At 40.5% G+C, this 20,587-nt stretch overlaps 1 protein-coding gene across 2 annotated transcripts in view; it reads right to left on the bottom strand.

The window, feature by feature from the left end:
- ADCY1 (adenylate cyclase 1) overlaps nucleotides 1-20,587 on the bottom strand; it is a gene marked incomplete at its 5' end in the record, with an annotated part of 584,954 nt that overhangs the window by 100,369 nt on the left and 463,998 nt on the right. For both annotated transcript variants that reach the window (XM_082257737.1, XM_082257738.1), the window contains one exon: nucleotides 2,249-2,346. In XM_082257737.1, the coding sequence (XP_082113863.1) occupies nucleotides 2,249-2,346 (98 nt within the window). The remainder of the gene's footprint in view (nucleotides 1-2,248; nucleotides 2,347-20,587) is intronic.

The raw sequence follows: 20,587 nt of genomic DNA, 5'->3' as shown, positions 1-20,587 counted from the left end.
AAAAATTAAAAGTGCCCACTATGCTCACACACAAATGCTATGTAGTATGCATACATAAGGTCCTGCACGCACATTTAAACAGTGATCGCACCACACATGAGAGGCATCACTCGAATGTCAGAGTGAGAGCAATAGTTTTAGCACCAGACCTCCTGTTTAACTCTAAACTGGTAACCTGTAAATGCTTTTAAAGCGTTGCCTATAAATAATTTAATGTACTGTAGTTTGTGGCTTATCCACGGGTGTGTGCAACTTTAAAGTGTGACAAGTTAAGTATCTATACATTTATTCAGCGCAACATAACCTTTTATATTTTTAGCAAAAAATTGGGTATTATATTATGTTTGTGTGCGCTAAAATTAATTAGCCACTTGCTGGCCGCCCGCTGGCTTTTTTCTGCGGCAGGGCGACTCGGCTGCGTCCAGTCACGTAGTACTACGTGACTGGAGTGCATGTGATTCCGGTGAATATAAACAAAACAATATAATTAAAAAGCAATACAATGTGATGAGAAATTCAATATTGTAAACACAAGTGACAGTCCAACATATATTGGGGATGTGAGTCTTCAAACGTTAGAGAGTAGTACAAAGATAATACTGTGAATTGATATAGTATCCACCACAATTGGAGTAGCCTCCACCGCTAAAGTTAATCATCTGCTTACCAGAACAACCTGGCCTCAAGAGTCAATAGCGCTTGCAATTTGTATACATTTTTAAATAAATTTGACGGTTTTACAATATGGCGTCTCTTCTATTTTATTATAGCAGGAATCCATATCTTTCCACCAAGTGAGCTCTCGATGGATGTATATATATAGGCGCCCTGCGATCCCCATTGGAGTTGGATGTCCTGGTTTTGATTGTAACAAGCGCTATTGACCCTTGAGGTCAGGTTGTTCTGGTAAACGGATTAACTTTAGCGGTGGCGAATACTCCAATTGGTGGTGGATACTTTATCAATTCACGGATATTATCTTTGTGCTACTCTCTCACGTTTGAGGACTTACGTAAATCCCCAATATATGTTGGACTGTCACTGATGTTTACAATATTGAATTTTTCATCACATTATATTGCTTTTTAATTATATTGTTTCCTTTATATTCACCCAATTATTTCATGAATGTCATTTTTTCATGTCTCACATTTTTAGCACAACTTGTATTTTTATTGGTTTGTTTTGGTGTATATCTCACTTTATAGTTTCTGCTCCGGAACCTTTTTAGTTTAGCACAGTTTTTTTCTCAGATTAATATATTGTAATTTTACATACATCCAACAGGTGGAGTGCTTAGTTTATTTACACCCCACCCCCACACACTGTAAATAAACTGTATGTAGATATGAAACATTGTTTTAAACATACCATATTCTGAGATTATAAATTAGAATCTCAATTAGAATGTATAACTGGATCTATTCCTTAATTAAGGGTAACCTTTCAAGATCACTTGAAACTGCTTTATTCTACAAATTTGACAGGGAAATCCCTAAACATTCCCAAACCATCAGTTTAATATTACCAATTACCAGATTGGCAAAATAATTGTCTATAGAGTTTGTTGACCATAAATTAAACTGGGGTCTAAAAAAGTATTAACTGACAAGCCCGCTCCAAAACTTTCAAAGTCAATTTGACAAAACACGGGGTCCATAAAAGCAAATTTTGTGGTTCTACTTCTATTTATGCCTAGGTTTCTTTTTTCTTTCTCTTCTCCTCTTCCTTTTTTAAAGCTGACCCTTGTCTGGACTTAGAGGAGTATGGCATATCTATGATTGCTTGTGTCTTTTTATATTGGCTCATCTGGAGGTCATGTCCAATGGCCAATAACATGTCCATCTAGATATCTGGGCAAGCCTAGAACTGATACAGAAAATTCAGTGTAACATGCACATGTATTGTGTTATAAGGTGTTAAAATGCAATCTCATAAGAGAAACAATACTGCTTGGCATATCTCTGAATCTTTATTGTAAAAATGAAATACTTTTTTGACATGCAAATGTCATTTGGATGTAGTTGTCTTGTTATATGTGGAAACTAATAAAAATATTGCAATTAAAATGAATATATACTTGTATGCAATTATTCCCACTCACATCAGTCTTTATGTCAGAAAAGGTTTAAAAGCTAACCTGCAAACTTAGTAATTGGTAACCATTAAAACAATTTAGTATTTTTTTTTTTTTTTTTTTGCAAAGGTATGAGAAATGGTAATATTTTAAATAGCAGTGAATACTTACTGTGGGATTATTAAAAGGTAGACAAGGCCAAATAAGGCAGCTAAAAGTAATGAAAGTACCACTGCACTGGTGAAATATTCATCATGAAGCTGGTGATACTGTAGGAAGATAGAAAAGAAAACCAATTTATTAACCATGAGACTCACATATTCTGCTACAGCATGAGGGAAAAGGTACTGAAAAAAATGCAAAAACAAATATTCTTATCTTACCACTTTAGGATTGCAGCAAATATTGTGAATGTGATTCTTGGTTCCTTGATAAAACAGCTATAATCTTTAAATATAAAATAAATTATTGCTAGGTTTGATAGTCTTAGCAGTAATATGGGCTGTTGCAGTGACTATTTTTTGCAAGAATTTCGACACAGCTCCTCTCTTATGTTAAGAAAAACCTAGTCAACTGGGATATACTATAGATGGGTATCTCTAAATGTTATGTCACTATATACGTACATATAGCATGAATTTGGTCTCCAGGCAGTCCAATACTTTTTATCAAAGGACATGGACATTCACTACACAGGTGGGTTTTATACATGATTGTATTGAGCTCACCTTGAAATATAACTATTTTACCTTCCTGGGTGACTTTTACAGACAAATAAAAGGTAAAACAATGGGAGCCAGGTTTTCTCCTAGTTATGCTAACATCTCTGTGGGTTATTGGGATGAATTCCATATTTGGACCAATAACAAAGTAGAGACAGGTCCATTACGCGTGGGGGATGCAGATACTGCCAATATATAGACACTAGCAAATCAGTAGTACTTCCTAATGGTGAGAAATTTCGCCCTGTCACTTTTCATACTGCAAAACTAAAGGGGTAGTCTATCTACTTAGATGTGAGTGTTCCTCCTTCTATGTGGGTAAGACTAAATTAGAATTTTGGCAACGTGCATACAGACATATACTGTGCATGAAAACAAAACATTTGGATCTCCCACTGGGGAGACATGTGACCACAGTCCACCATGGAAAATTTCCAAAAATATTGTTCCTTATCATAGATCGGGTTCATCCAGGGATCCGTGGAGGAGACTGGAATAAGACCCTTTTACAAAAAGAACAACGGTGGATCTTTAGACTAAGGGCCACATTTCCACCCGGCTTGAACGACACAATCCCCTACAAGCCCTTTTTGGAGGGATTTGTGTCAGGCAACTCCGAATGGGAAAAGATATAAAAACATCTTGTCATACTCCCCTTTCCATCCCTCCTCCAGGATCCCTAAATTAATTTTTACATATCAGAACTTATTTTTGTTGATTCTTTTTATATTTATTTTTTTTATTTTTTGTTTTGCTATAATATCGTGCAATATGTATGTAGAAAAATATTTTTACACCCATTGTTTGGTTTCCATGTAACATCTTGTATCATGTACATAATGTATATTGTCACGGCAATATTAACATTCAGATCTGTCCATGTATGTCCCCGGGATAAATTGGCTGCGATACTTGCACATGCCAGATCATACCTCTAGGGGGCCTTTATCCCCTTTCTCCCTTCCTCTCTCTATCTCTTGGTATATCTACCACTGTTGCTACTAGTGGCTTATATGTACCGTCACTATCAGGAATAATGAATATATATTGGATTTCCATCTGCATTGTTTGCCTCTTCCCATCGTATATTTCATATCTTTGTATTTAATGGCTATTGTTCTGACTGATCCTTTTTTTCCTCAATGCCTTTTGCCTGTTTTCGCCTGAAGCGCATGGCGTAACTACCTATAAAATGATAAGTGGACTGATCCATATTTCATTTGTATATCTGTAAAGGAGTACATATGATTCGCATCATACAATGTTGCCAAAGTATGTACTCCTTTACTCTCCCAGAATTGGTACCGGTAAGAAGTCTCAAATGAGTAAACATAGGGTTCCACCATAATGGAAGATCTATGTTAATCCGCACACCTCCCTTAATATGCTTAGAGTCTCTCCATATCTTTCGTGCTAAAGTTAAAATTGGTAAATTTCTACATTTCAGCAGATTAGAAGGAGCTTCCAAGGCCACAAGCAAATTATCCACTTGAAAGATATGAGCCACCCATGACTCCACCATCAGAGACATTACCGGCCTTACCCAATGCCTAAGATGTTTAAGTTGCCCCGCTAAATAATACAGGTACATGTTAGGAAGCGCCATGCCCCTTAGGTCTCTGGAGTGTAGTCAACATAAGTCTGCGCCTTCCCGTACCCCATATAAATGTAGTAAATAATGCATCCAACGTTTTAAAGAAAGTGTTTGGTATAACAATGGGCACATGGGATATAACATATAGACATTTAAGTAACAAAACCATTTTAATTAAATTTATCCTTCCAGCTACTGAAAGCAGTAATTTAGCCCACATTCTTAATTTAATTCTAACCAATGACATCAGTGGATCTGCAAACCTGTAAAAAGTTAACCTGTAAAACTGCTAGAGGTTCCACTGTAACTATAATTCCCAAATATTTAAACAATATAACCACCTTTAATGGACCTGAGATGTTAGCCATATTAAACAATTGTGGCTGAAGTGGCATAAGAGCAGATTTCTGACAATTCATTTTCTCGTTTCAAAGATTTTATTGGAGTTAACAAATATAGTACAACGTTTAACATACACTGGAGAATTACAGAGATACAACTAATAACCCATAGGGTACAGAGAGCAAACAATAAAGTAACACACAGTCGTAACCTCAGGAAAACCTCAGTAAGTGACAACAAAGGCAATGAACCAATGGGGGATCTCGGGATGGAGAAAGGTAAAAGGAACCCATCCCCTAGGCCCCCCCCGTGAAGGGAACAAGCTGTGCCCAGGAGGAGAGGCGCGGCCAACAAGCACTCACCAAGTGATGAGGCAACTGCAAGAGGGTAATCAGATCCCGGAGGAGGGAAGCATGGGACAAATAGGGCTGTCCTGGACAGGGACCAAGACAGCTGGAGCATGAAGTTACGATTAGCAAACAGGGGAAAACATAGCTCTCCGTTACCACATGACCAGTGGTTGAACAATAGTAGTTGAACCAGACAAATACGTTGTCAAAAAAGAAAACGAAAAAGAGAAAAGAAAAAGAAAAGGGGTCAATAGATAGCAGTAATGGAAAAAAGAGAGGGGGGAAGGAGGGGAACAGAGCAGGGAAGGAAAGAGGAGGGTGAGAGAGGGGTGGGAGAGAGAGAGAGGGAGGGGTGGGGGGGGTAAGACAGGTCGCCGGGGGGGACACCAGAAATAAGCGGTGTGAGCTATGCAAAGCTTGGAAGCCGATCAAGGAAGCAGCAAGGCTTCGTCAAAGTTGGGGGGCAGATAATGGGTCACCCAGGGGTGCCAAAGTTTATCAAACTTCTCCACCTTGTCAGTTAAGATCGCTTCTATTTTTGCATGGATCATCGCGTTGGTGACTCTATGTTTGAGTTCTGGCAAAGGCAAATGGGACGTCTTCCAAGCTTTCGCTATAGTTTGTTTGGCCGCTGTGGTGACCTGCAGGAATAACTTATGTCGAAATTTAGAAACATTGTCTGGTTTCAGGTTCAACAGGGCCAGTGAGGGATCCGGGGAGATGGGTACTTCCATGAGGGTGGAGAGGATTCGAAAGACCGCTTGCCAAAACTTTTGAACTGTAGGGCAAGTCCACCAGAAGTGCATGTGCGTGCCTACAGCTGAGCAACCCCGGAAACATACGGAGGGGTACGTGGTCTGACAATTAATTTTGAGTCCTGAATAGGAGCCAAACATTTCTATAATATACATGGCCTTATCCAAGGAATCATAGGGATTATTCAAATACAGTATAAGGTCGTCTGCATATATCCGACCACATATGTTCTATCTGCCAAGGTAATACCTGCAAGAGAGGAACGTTGCCTTAACCTAAGAGCCAGGGCCTCAATGGATATCGCAAATAAAAGTGGAGACAATGGGCATCCCTGCCGGGTACCTCTATAAAGTTGAGAAGAAGGATTCGCATACAATATGGCGATCCAGGTACAACATTTTTCTCCAAAACCAAACGCCTTTAATGTCACCTGCAGAAATAACCATTCAATAGAATCAAAAGCTTTTGCGGTATCCAGTGAGGCCACTGTACACGAATCTGGTAAATGGTCTCTTAATTAAACTATAAATTGTGTCCAACGAAGACTTATAGAAGTGGATTTCCCTGGCATAAAGCCAGTTTGATCCGGGTGTATAATACTAAGGATTACTGTATTTAATCTACGGGCCAAAATTTTAGTAAGAATTTTATAATCAATATTTAGTAAAGATATTGGCCTATATGAGGAACAATCCGTTACATCTTTATCTGATTTTGGAATAAGTATTACTGTAGCTAAATACATTGATTCTGGAAGCCCCCTTTCTTGGAAAGCTGTTTCAAATACTTGAGTCGGTACTGGTGCAAGAATATCAATATATCTATTATACACCTCTAATGGAAGTCCATCAGGTCCTGATGCCTTCCCCACAGCCAAGCTCGCTATCGCCTCTCTCACTTCCTCTTTAGTTAGATTCCCCTTCAGCAGTTCAACCTGTTCAGCTGTCAATTTTGGAAACTGTAGGTCTCCGAGATAAGCAGATATCTCATTCATACATTCATTCATTCATAAGTGAGAGATGAAGCGTACATATTAGGGTAAAACTCCTGAAAACAGGACAAAATGCCCGCCGCGTCTCTCACCTCCAAACCGTCAGATTGTTTTATATTTGTAATTACTAGACTGGCATTTTGTTGCTTAGCCATATGGGCTAGTAAATGGCTCAAATTATTACCTTGCTCAAAATATTTTTGCTGCAATACAAAGTGGTTACGTTTAGCATTAGCTAATAGATGTTCAGTGTACAACCTATTTGCAATCTCCCAGTTAGCTCTAGTAGATTCTGATGGAGAAGTCAAAAATACTGTCTCGGCAGCTCTACATTTCCCCTCCAACTCCTCCGTCTCATGTCTAGCCGTTCGTTTAATATACAAAATAGTAGACCTAAGAGCCCCCCACAAATACGCCTTTAGGGTATCCCAAAAAATTAGATCCCGGTTGGGGCCATGTGCCTCTAAAAAAACCTGCAGTTGTTCTGGTATACGGTCGTGAAAGCCAAACTGGGACAACCAAAACGGTTGAAATTTCCAAGTTTGTTTCGAACCTGCCCCACCAAACGCAAGTGCAACCACCAATGGTGAATGGTCAGACACCCCTCTGGTTAGATACTCAACAGATATTACTCTGGAGACTATTTTGTCGTTTCCTAAAGCCAAGTCTATCCTTTACAGGCAGCCTCTACCCGGAATAGCCCAAGAGTACGCTTTCGTATAGGGATTAATCATACGCCACAAATCCTTTCATCCAAACTCTTCCAAAAGCATACGAAAAATAGGGGGTCACTAAGTCTGTAAAGGGGGACCCCATCTATCCAGATGTGGGTCTAATAAAAGATTAAAATCCCCTAAACACAAAAGTACAGCCTCTGGGTAGGAACTTACAAATAACATAGCCTCTTTAATAATATGCAGCTTGGCCGGGGGGATTATATATTCCCAAAATTACTAACGGGATATCAAACACTTGAGCCCTCACAAATACATATCGCCCCATCTGGATCAATTTTCTGACTAATACACTTCCATGGGACAGACCTGTGTACTAAAAGTGAAACCCCCCGAGAGTATGCAGAGTAGCTAGAATGTATTGCCCATTGAACCCTTGGTTTATTCAGCGGTGTGACGGTATAGGGAATCAAATGTGTCTACTGAAGGCATATAATTTGGGCTTTTGACTGAAGAACTACAGTAAATACTTGGGATCTTTTCTGTGGAGTTCCCAGGCCTCTAACATTCCATGTGATAAATTTACATTGAACACCCATCTAGTGAAAAATAGGGAGACTCTAAAGGGGAATCAATACCTATCTTAACTTCCCAATACTTTATCAAAAAGAGATCTCTATTGTTGTGTACCCATATAATGAATAAAATTAGCAAAATCAAATACACACACACCATGAAGCAATATAACTGTATATGTTTGGCCAATCTGTGGGGCATTGCCTGCATACAGCATTGTTGTATGTCAAGGCAATTCGTAAGTGCAACCGCCACACGTGCTCGTTTATATACTGGATATCAATATGAGCAGTCCATTCAGTTCTAATACCCAAAAAGCCAAAAAAAAGGAAACCATAAAAAACCAGGACTACTGAACATAATACTTCAGAAAATATCACCAGGAAGGAAAAATTTGCAGTTAGCATTTCAGTGTAAATATAAGCAAACATTTCTAGCCTCCACATTTAACTCTCGTTCAATGTAAGCATCTTTTAGTATGAAGCCAATCTTGTGCTGCATCAGGGGTATTAAAAAAAAATGTTTTTCCTTCATCAACAACACGCAGGGGTTGTGCAGGGTAAGCCATTGAGTATATAATATGATGCTCTTTTAGTTTCCTTTTAACTTCAATAAAAGTAGCTCTTAACTTTTGCAGTTCTACTGAAAAGTCAGGAAAAAAGGAAACGTGCATTTTCGTATTGAATAGGGCCCTTTTGCCTGGCTTTACGTAAGATAAGATCTCTATCTTTGCAATTTAACATGCAGGCCAAAAGAGGCCGTGGTGGCGCTCCTGAAACAGGGGGCCTTGCAGGTATTCTATGGGCCTGTTCCACCACAAAGGCTGAGGAAAAGATAGTATCTGGAAACCCTTTTTTTATCCAGGATTCCACAAAGTCACCACGATTTTGCCCCTCAACTTGCTCCGGTAAACCAACAAGTCTAATGTTATTGCATCTTAGTCTGTTCTCTAAATCGTCGGCTTTCTGATGCCAAAATGATGCTTGCTTTTCAAGCACTGTTATCCGGTTAGGGAGGGGGGAACAATCATCCTCTAAGGTGGACATTCTTTGCTCAGTCTCAGTGACCCGTTTTCTTATAGGCCGATCATCCTCCCACGGCAAACCAATATCCACTCTAATCTCTTCCATCTTACCGGTCAATGATATGCTACTAGCAGTGATAGCAGCCATGAGTTGAGTGTGCTTGTTCCAGTATCATCTTAGCCGGTTTATCTAGAGGTGTAGTAGACAGCGTGCCTCCGCTCCGCATGTGTGGCGGGCTACGGCCGCCATCCTGCTTTTCGGAGCGTGCAAACTCCTTCAGGCATTCCGATGCCGTTGAAGGATGGTCCTTGCTCATGTCCTTGGTCATAACGATAGACCGGCATCCAGGCTCCCTACGGGACCGTTCAGGGGATCCAAAATGTCAGTAGATAGACAAGATAGAGGAGGATTCTCATGGCGGCTGACGGAGCTCTGGTCAGATGCGACCAGCCATCTTGGTGGTAACCACGCCCCCCCGGTCATGTCTGTTATTAGTCACTAAGATTTTATTTTTGTGTCACATGAATGTGTACCTACCCTTTCGGAACTCCCCGTTCTTTATGTTATTTTGTACTCATAAAATTATATTCTTTTACATTTATCTCAGTGTGATGCCCGTTTAAAGTCCCAACAAGAGGGTTCTTTGTTGCATTTTGGATTGATGACATCCTCATAATCTGGGATGGTTCTGACTCTAGACTGCTTATTGCACACTGCCAGAATAATCATTAACACGTTGGGCTTACACATGTGGTGGGTAACTCTCATTTAGTATTTTTGGATTTGGAATTAGGGTACAACAGTGACCTGAATATAATATCAAGCCCCCATTTTAAAACAATGGCAGGCAATTCTTACCTGCATGAACAAAGAGGCCACCACCTTAGATGGATGTGTAATGCCCCTTTTGGGCAATGTTGTACACATGCACAAAACTTGAAGATAAGTTAAGTGCTAATGAAAACATTCTTAGAGAGGAGTTATGAGAATTCCCTTACAGAGGAGGCTTATGTTAAATTTAGGGTGCAGTATGAGTCTGGTGTCCCTGAAAATCCATTACAAGACAAAAGTATCTCTAACAGAAATCCATACATTTTTGTACTCAATTCAGTCATAGGGCTTATATGTATTTATAAAATATTGGCATATTCTTAAAAAGATTAATAATACGCTCAGTGTGGTTTCCAGAAAACCCAGAAATCTATTATCGCCCCTAATGGGTTTAAGATCTATATTAGAGCTATGCAAATTGGTCAATGTGATACATTCCTGGACCAAAAGGGCAGCTATAAGTGTGATGTGAGAAACTGCGGAGCTTGCAATTACACGTGTCATCGCAAGAAGAAAGTGCCAGAATCTGAACCATAGTATCAAGCAGTTTATAAACTGCAGTACTCAGTTTGCCATTGATGGCCTCATTTGCCCTTGGAGTTTGTAGGCCGGACCCTGCATGCTATTAAAGCCAGGTTTGGCAAACACAAGAGGAACATTCTAAAGGGAATTGGCAACCAACCATTTCTATGAGAAATGTCATTATGCAAAAAAATGCAATAAAGCATGATCCAATTTTCTCCAGCGGGAAAACAAATTCCTTTCTGATTTGACAATAGTCAATCAGATATTCCCTGGATCAACTTTTTTTTTTCTCAAAAGGAAGTTTATTGAGAGCAATAATGTATAAAACAGACATTACAGGTTCCAGACAATATACGGCAAACATAAACATGTCATAGTTTCAGATACCACCGCCGAGAGGTGCACACCCTCCCGCAGAGCCCAACATAAGTACCCTACCTCTAATTCAAGACATACATATATATGTTACCCAGTGCATCATGTTGATTCACCTTGAAAATAGCTTTACAACAGCAGTCTGTCTATAACCAAGTCTACTGGGGAAAGCCCTGGGATATCCAACCATGGGTCCCTTAATCTGTTGAATTCACTCGGGCACCCCCTATGTTGGAAGATATACCTTTCCAAACACAGGGTATCCCCCCTGGATCAAATATACCTATAAATATTAGTATTAAGTTATATTTTGTGCATTTAGAAAAGAATCCAGGCCATTTTTAAAACAATCTACCGAGCTAGCCCGAACCAGCTCTTGAGGGAGTCTTTTTCACATTTTAAAAGCTCTTACTGTGAAGTAGCCTTTCTGTGTTTGGAGATTAAACCTCTTTTCCTCCAGACTTAAAGAGAGTTCCCTTGTCCTCTGTGATAACCTTAAAAGGGAAAAATGAATTCAGTTCAGCTAATCTTTCCTCATAGCTGAGCTCCTCCATGCCTCTTATCAGTTTGGTTGCTCTTCTCTGCACTATCTTCAGTTGCCCGATATCATTGCCCTGATGCTCAAAACTGAACTGCATATTCCAGATGAGGTCTTACTAATGATTTGTACAGGGGAAAAGTGATATCTCTCTCATGTAATCCTCCTAGTGTGTATGATACGTGCATATTTTCAGCCCCCAAGTGGATAACTTTACATTTATCAACATTGAACCTTATTTGCCGCATAGTCACCCATTTAAACAGTGCATTGAGGTCGGCTTAAATTTTGGAGACATCCTGTAAGGATGTATTCCACAGCATAGCTTTGTCGAATCTCAGACTCTATATTATTATTAATATATTAACCGCTTGCCGGACGTATAACATACATATACGGTGGCAAGGCTGCTCTCCTGCACCAGATCACATACTAGGTACGTGATCAGGCACTTCCTGGGTAGGGGGCACGTACTCGGCCAATGGATTATCGCCGGCACCTGCTGATCGTCGGAAATTCACACAGGACAGAGCCCTGCCTATGTAAACAAGGCAGAGCCCTGTCCTGTCAGCGGGGAAGTAATAGATCAGTTAGTATCCGCCATTACTAGTAAAAAAATAAATAAAAAAAAAAAATGCCATTATACTGTATATCCTATAGTTTGTAGACGATATAACTTTTATGCAAACCAATCCAAATATGCTTATTGGGGTTTTTTTTATCAAAAATATGTAGCAGAATACATATTGGACTAAATTTATGAGGAAATTTGATTTTTAAAATTGTTTTTATTTGATTTGTTTTATAATAAAAAGTACAAAATCTTGTTTTTTTTTTTCAAAATTGTCAGTCTCTTCTTGTTTATAGCGCAGAAAAAAACCCTGCAGTGATGATCAAATACCACCAAAAGAAAGCTCTATTTGTGGGAAAAAAAGGACATCAATTTTATTTGGGTACAGTGTTGCATGACCGCGTAATTGTCAGTTAAACGCATTGCCGATTTGCAAAGAATGGCCTAGTCATTAAGGGGGGGGGGGGGTAAATCTTTTGGAGGTCAAGTAGTTAAAAAATAGGGGCCTCAACACTGAACCTTGGGGCACACCACTAAGAACCTTAGACCATTTCAGAGTACGAATCAATAACAGCTACTCCTTGAATACGGTCTTTTAGCCAGTTTTCTATCCATTTAGAAACTGATTTGTTTAAACCTGTAGACCTTACCTTACACATTAGCCATGTGTGGGGAATGTGATCAAAAGCTTTTGTAAAATCCAAGTGTACTATATCCATATCCACTCCTTTGTCTAAGGTATTGCTTACCTCCTCGTAAAAAGAAATCAGATCTGTTTGATAACTTCTGTCTCTCATGAATCCTTGCTAGCTATTGCTTAACCACTTGACCCCTGGAGGTTTTACCTCCAGAAGGTTTTACAAACAACCATTTCAATAGTTGTTTGTAACATGGAGACCTTCTTATTACATGCCATAGCCCTTCCCCCATTCCACCCACCATTAGGGGCTAAACCCAGCCTGACCCATTACAATCTAATTCACCCTGCCCCCTCAATCCTAGTTTAAATACACTATTAGCTTTCCCATAAACCTCTCCCCAGCACAGCAGACCCCATTCCATTTAGGTGCAAACCACCTTTAGCATATAGAGTCAGCCCAGTGCTCTCGAAACCTAAATCCTTCCCTCTTACACCAGGTCCTTAGCCATGCATTCAGTTCTATAAGCTCCCCCTTTTTTTCCTGTGTTGCACATGGCAATGTTTGAAAATCACCAGTTATTATTAGCAATGTGTGGTTTGCTATATCAGATGGTAGTCCACAGAGTCTACAAACTATGGTATCTATTTGAAAATCTATCAATCCTGATGTACTGACAGCTTATCTAATTTCTTGAGGACCTACAATGCCAGGATAGTACAAATAACCCCATATTATCCCTTTTTGGAAAATAGAGAGCCTAGAGAGTATTTTGTAAATGCGTGGCAAGTTTTAAGTTTTACTTTTCTGTCACAATTTTGAAGAAAAAATGTAACTTTATATTTTTATTTTATATTTTTTACATACTGTCACCATTGAAGTACAGTGTCATTATAATATTTTTTTCATTATATAATATTATTTCAATTTTTTTTAAATGCATTTATGTATTTTTTTTCTACATACTGTGATCAGAACAATACAGTGTTATCATAACGACCCTGTACTACTCTGGGGAGGTGATCAGGATTTTTTTTTTTCACACTGTGATGGCTTATAACAGTGAATATGAATGCAACAAGCAACCATTTTTTATGAATGACATCTATTCATCTGGTGTGTACTATTGTGAAGCTGTGAGTGGCTACAGGTCAAATGGTATAGATGCACTATGACTGAAACTGTCTGTACCATGTAATAACTGTGACCAATCACAGAGATCAACACAATATTACACAATGAATGGTTATAAATGGAAGCCATTAAATGGGTACAAATGCCATGTGATCTCTCTCGGATTGGTCACAGCGGTCACATGGTACCACCAGTGACCTGGAACACTGATCTGCCATCCACTGTGTCCAGTGGACACAGTGGGTGACAGATCGTGCTGCAGAGCAGCCCGTGGGGTGAGTGCGAGGCGTGATTCTGGGAGGACATAACATGATGTCCACCCAGGATAGCAGCACTCTCACTCGGCCGCCATATTACTGTAGGCCAGGCAGGATGGTTAATACAGACCTTTAAATGCTACATTGCAAACTACTGACTTCTGCACTGTGCATTACTTACTCAGGACCCCTGCACTCTGCATTACTTACTACTGACCCCTGCACTCTGCATTACTTACTACTAACCCATGCACTTATTATTAAGTATGCAGGGTTAAAAGGTCAGTAGTTAGTACCTTTTAACTTTGCATGCTTAGTAATGACCTCTATATTACAAACTAATGACTTCTGCATTTTGCGTTACTTACTACTAACCTCTGGACTGTGCATTACAAACTACTGACCACTAAGCTCTGCATTACAAATTACTGCAGAAATAAGTGTATAGGACACTTAGGCAGATGCGCACAGGGTATTATTGATCGGGTAAATAAATTGGTGTGCACATGATAAATTAATAGCTAAAATATTAGCTTATACATGTGTATATGTGATTCAAGCTGAAAATAAATCAATATTTCTTTTATGAGCTGCTTGTCCGGACAACAATAAAGTTGAATGATAGTACAATATGGTAGGGACCGTGCTCAATAATTTAGATGTGCAAATAAATAAATAATTATTTCATATAAATGCTTATTTCATATAAATACGTGGTGGGAATTTAAATAAACTCTATAATACACCAATATGTGACAAAAATAAAAAATAATAAAAATTCATGTGAATATTTTAAATGTGTGAACCATCAATAAATACATAAATAAAATATATCAATAATAGCCCCTCAAGCAACAAAGGCTACCTACAGCGCTTGCTATGAGAATGATTGCATAACCATAAATGTTCAGTGACTCAAATTAAAGCAGTAAGCTTCAAAATTGATCCGTGAAAAATGTTCAAATTAATAGTGCTAGGTGTATAAATAAATAAATATGCAATTTAAATCAATAAATATAAAGCAATTTCATCCATGAACTAAAATTTACAATTAAGAATGTGTCAATATTCCATATAATTCCATATAAAATAATTAAATGCATTCTCTGGTACAGATTTGCACTTGCTTTCCTGATGGCTGCCAACAGGAAGGCAAGTGCAAATCTGTCAAAAGCAGTGTGGGGCTCCCTGGAGAAGAGCGGTGCCCAGCTGTTTACCCACTCCTATGAGCTGGGAGTCCTCTTCCTGTCATCTGCTTTTCATTTATTTTTTATACCTTGGCCCTTACCTGATGCGGGGAGAGGAAAGGAGGGTTCCACCATCACCCTAGTACCAGAGCATCACGGGGGGAACCTACCCTGGCCTTGGAGGCCAACCAAGCGTGAGTGGTCTTAATGCTATAAGGCATATGAGACTCACAACATCTGGTAAGTCACCCAACTTTATCCATACCACGATGGAGAGGAACCTGTGTCATTCATACGTCACAAGGCGGATGGGTTAAGATCCATACTGAGCATCTGCACTTTGAACTGTATTGGATGAGCAATTTTGCACAAGGAAATTCTTTTGAACTTTGATCACCACAGTCACTATATATGGACTGGAACCAACCCATTTGGGACACTTGCACTTATAATTTGTAGTCAATTATCAGCACTGTATTATATGCATTTAATTATTTTATATGGAATTATATGGAATATTGACACATTCTTTATTGTACATTTCAGTTCACAGATGAAATTGCTTTATATTTATTGATTTAAATTGCATATTTATTTATTTATACACCTAGCACTATTGATTTGAACATTTTTCACGGATCAATTTTGAAGCTTACTGCTTTAATTTGAGTCACTGAACAGTTATGGTTATGCGATCATTCTCATAGCAAGCGCTGTAGGTAGCCTTTGTTGCTTTAGGGGTCAGATGTAAATACGATAGTCCCGCTCAGTATCCTCAGTAGAGAACGCGGTCTTAGATTAGGGGGTACAGATAGCCTTCAATAGTATTCTCTGGAGCCCATTCGTTGGTAGTATAAGGTTGGAGCCTCAGCATGTATGAAAGAGATTGAGGCTCATAGTAGTTTAGTATATCCGTATGTTTATTAAAAAAAAGTAGTTACTTACATTAAAATTGAAGAGAACCGGCCAAGAAAGGTCAGAACGCCGTTCCGCGTTCCAGATGCGCTTCAACGACCGGAAGTGACAATATGGCGTATCACGGGACCCGACGCGTTTCGTCAGTGTACATCTGACGTCATCAGGAGTCACGTTAAAATATTCACATGAATTTTTTCTTGTTCAAACATTTTTATCGAAGAATACAAGTAAATACAACGTACAATGTACAACATACAGAGGAGATATAACAGTCATAATACTGATAACAGAGTTGAACTGGTTACTGTAACTACGACAAACCATTTCAATGGACAAGTACAAGGGATAGTGGAATTGGTGACCCAGAAGGGTGCAGCCAACACCCAGGCACCCCTAAAAGGAAGCTGTGCCTGTGTGAGGAGGCGCAGCCGGCGGTCTTCATATCCCATAGAAAGGTAAAGTCATCAAAAGTAAAAAAACATAACCAGGATTACTGATGTAATAACGATAAGGTCAATGACCTAGGCAGTGGGATCAAAGAGATATTAATAGTAACCATGAGGAGGTAGGTTAACTCAGTAAATGTGAAGAGATGTAACAAAGGCATTAGAGAAATTATGAGATCCGGGACGTTGTATATACTACAGTATAGATATATAAGAAAGAAAGGTAAGAAGATGGAGGAAAGGAATAAGGAAAGAGGAGGGAAGAGCAAAGCAGAGGGGGAAGGAAGGGGAAGGGTACAGGGGGGAAAGAAGGAAGGGGGAGGGGGAAGGTAGGTCACCGGGAGGGGGCCAACAAGATGGGAGAGCTGGAGCTACTGATGTTTGAGAAGGACTTAGATTTTGTGGGGATAACAGAGACCTAGTTCGACAGCTCTCATGATTGGATGGCGACCATTCAGGGGTATTCCCTTTATCGCAGGGATAGAGAAGGTAAAAAAGGGGGAAGAGTATGTCTGTATATTGAGAACAGTGTACAGGTAAATATGAGGGATGATATTAATAATGGAGCTATGGACGAGGCAGAATCCCTATGGGTAGAACTTAAAAGGGAAGGCACTATAGGGAAGGTAATATTGGGCGTATGCTATAGGCCCCCCAACCAGAGGGAGGAGGGGGAGGCGGACCTCCTTTTAAAGATAGGATTGGCAGAAAGGATGGGAAATGTCATTATAATGGGGGACTTTAATTATCCAGATATAGACTGGGCAGAAGGAATCACGCATTCAGCCAAGGCTCGGCAGTTCCTAAATGTTTTGCAGGACAATTTTATGGGTCAGATGGTGAACGACCCGACAAGAAACAATGCGGTACTTGACCTACTGATTACCAACAATACAGACCTACTCACGGATATAGAAATACGGGGCAACTTAGGAAACAGTGACCATAGGTCAATTAGATTCAGTATATATCATAGTAATAGGAAGCACAAGGGTAATATAAGGACACTGAATTTCAAAAGAGCCAATTTCCCAAAACTGCGCTGTCTGCTAGAAAATATCAAATGGGATAGAACCCTGGGAAGAAAGAACACGGAGGAAAAATGTGAGTGCTTCAAGAGCATACTAAACAAAGGGATTGGCCAGTGCATTCCAAAGGGAAATACATTTAAAAGAGGTCAGAGAAAAACTCAGCGACCTGGGAGTCAGACGGGGGCTGTGGGGGAAGGAGGGGGGGTATTCGGTGCGTAGTAGGAAGGTAGTGTAACGTCCGTGTCTAACAATGAGCCAATGAGTATTAGGTACCTACCTTCGGGATCAACAATGGACGAGTGGAGTGTGAACGGAGCCGTTCGGTGAAACGCTATTAAGACCCCTCTCTTCTTAACATTAGCACAGGCTGTAAAAAACTGCGGGTAAGAGGCAGTTAGGTATTTAGGTGTATGCAAGTCAGAGAAATGGGCTCCTTTTAAGCAGGCAACATGTATATCAAGCGAAGCCAGGGAGCGGAAGGCTTTACAGCGTTTTTGTGGGGAGTTAAGGCCCTGGACATTAAGGGACAATACATTTAAGGAGGCCATCGAGTAGCAAGGGGAGAGAAGCCAAAAATGAAAAACTGAGGTGCATCAACTGAACCCTCCCGCGAGTAGGGGGGGGAGGATAGGGGGGAGAGGAGGGGAGAAGAGTACAGTAAAGGATGAAAAAGGGGGGTCAAAAGAGGTACTGGAGTATGTGGAGATAAGGAAGCAATCGTAAGAGCAAGTATCTTTCCGTCTGAGCAGAGGATGTCCATCTGCGCAGAGGGAGTGGTGTCACCTCGGGAAGTCTCCAAAGGGAGGGTTCCGGAGGCAAGTAAGGGGCAGCAGTGATGGCCGACAGGAGACAAGCCGCCTGTTGGAGTATTAGACAGTGAGAACCCAGGGTTGAGCCAATATTAGCCATAAAAAAAACTGTGGCAAAAGCAGTCCAAAAACAAAAAAAGGGAGGGGGGAAAAATAAAAACCCCCCTTTCATGTTAAAAATTAAAATTCTTTATGTTCCCTGCTTACTTTCCCCTTTTTCTTCTTCTTCTTTTCCTTCTTTTTTTAAGATGGGGGAAAATAATTAAGAGGGGGGGGGAATTATACAAAAAATATGTAGACCCGTTTGAGGTCAGTGCCTCAAGGATAAATAGAAAAAAAAAAGTTTTAGAGGAGAAAATATTAGTCAAAAATAAATCAAAGTCTGCGGTTCGGAGAAAGTTTTTTGCTAGAACACCATAGTTACCATCCTGGGAGGTACTTGCAAGTTTGTGACAGGTCCTTGTGCCGGTGAAGATCAACAGAATCTTGGGGTGCTCCTGCCACGGCAAGAACAGTTCATCTTGGGAGATCAACTATGCTTAAATAGGAGGCAAAACAGAAAAGAATTAACTGTTCAATGTAATCAGCGGCCTGAAGAAGTGCAACTGATCGAGTCGAACCAAAGAGAAAATCCAGGGTCCTGAGCTGCATGGAGTTCCAGTCCATGGAGTCCATGGATGCTGGCAGGGGGGAGATGAAACGACTCGGTTTTGGAGTAACTGATGTGGAGGCGGCAGGTTTCAGTGGAGAGCGTAATGCAGAGCGCCTGCGGTGCTGTTGAGAGGTGCGGGTTACTGGGGGAGATGTCAGATGTAACTCATGGAGGAGATGTTGGAGGTCTTCAGTCAATTTACAGGTGTGTTTGCGCCCCTGGTAGGTAAATCTCACTGAGAATGGGAAGCCCCAAGAATAAATGATCTGGTTTTGCTGTAGGATCTGTAATAGGGGTTTGAATGCTCTGCGTTTAGTGATCGTGGCTTTACAGAGGTCAGTGAAAAGCTGGTATGTGTAGCCTTGGAACAGGAGGGTGTCTTTTTGCCTAGCGGCTTGTAGAAGTTGCTCTTTTGTTCTGTAGTAATGTAATTTGGCTATGATGTTTCTGCGTGGTCCCTCAGGTTTTCCATCTCAAGGCGCTCAATGGGGATAGAGGGAGAGAGTTCTTGGAAGAGAGCAGTGACTGTAGATTGTAAATCTACCACGGTCTCAGAGATCCCCCTGATCCTGATGCTGGATCGCCTGGCTCTGTTTTCCTGGTCCTCTAATTGGGCTTGTAGGGCTACGTTTTCTTCTCTGAGGGTCTCAAGTTCCTCTGAGTGGTTGTTAATGCATACTTCAAGTTCATCAGCCCTGTTTTCAAGGTCTGAGGTGTGTTGGCCTAGTTCCCTGATCTCTTTTGTAAGCCTGTCAGTGATTTGTTCTGAGGTCTGTTGCAGGGCTTTGTGTAAGATGCGCACAAAATGCTGTATCAGATCTGCCAGTGTGGAGTCATAGGCTGTGGCCCCTTGAGAGAGTGGGGCATCAGTGTCCAACTTGCCTTCATCTGGGTGAGGTAGGTTGTTTCTGGGGGCCCTGGAGAAGCTGGTGCTGGCGTGCGAGGGGAGAGACGGTGCCATCTTGGAAAATGCTCTCACCAGCACATTGCGGATGTTGCGGCTCTTCAGATGGGATTTTGCTCCCCCAGACACCATGGTGGGGTGAGGAGGGATGTCGGAGGGTTGTGGATGGCAGGTAATCGTGCAGCTGGTCACCGGATAGGCGGCGGGATGTCTCGCTGTGGAGCGGAGCTCAGCTAGACATGTCCGCCTCGCCGAATCCCGCGCATGCGCCCCCCTCACATTAATTTTTATTATCTATTATTTTTTATTTTTGTCACATATTGGTGTATTATAGAGCTTATTTAAATTCCCATCACGTATTTATATGAAATAAGCATTTATATGAAATAATTATTTATTTGCACATAAATTATTGAGCGCAGTCCCTACCATATTGTACTATTACAAACTACTGACCACTGAACTCTGCGTTGAAAAAAATTACCAAAAGTGACTTGGGGCTGTGGACCAAGAGCTCTTTGTCTGCCTTTCTTCCATGTCTGCCAGAATACCCAGTTCTGTTCATTGTCCTAGGCTCAGATTTCCCCCTTATTATTAGTAGGTAAAATTTATGTTTTGTACAATTTACTCTGGGGTGCCATCACACTGTGCACAATTTTAAAGG

Source organism: Pelophylax lessonae (genome assembly GCF_965119305.1).
Source record: "Pelophylax lessonae genome assembly, chromosome: 5".
Lineage (NCBI taxonomy): Eukaryota > Metazoa > Chordata > Amphibia > Anura > Ranidae > Pelophylax > Pelophylax lessonae.
Note: the sequence above shows the minus strand (reverse complement) of the source record. Positions and strands in the feature narration are given on the sequence as shown.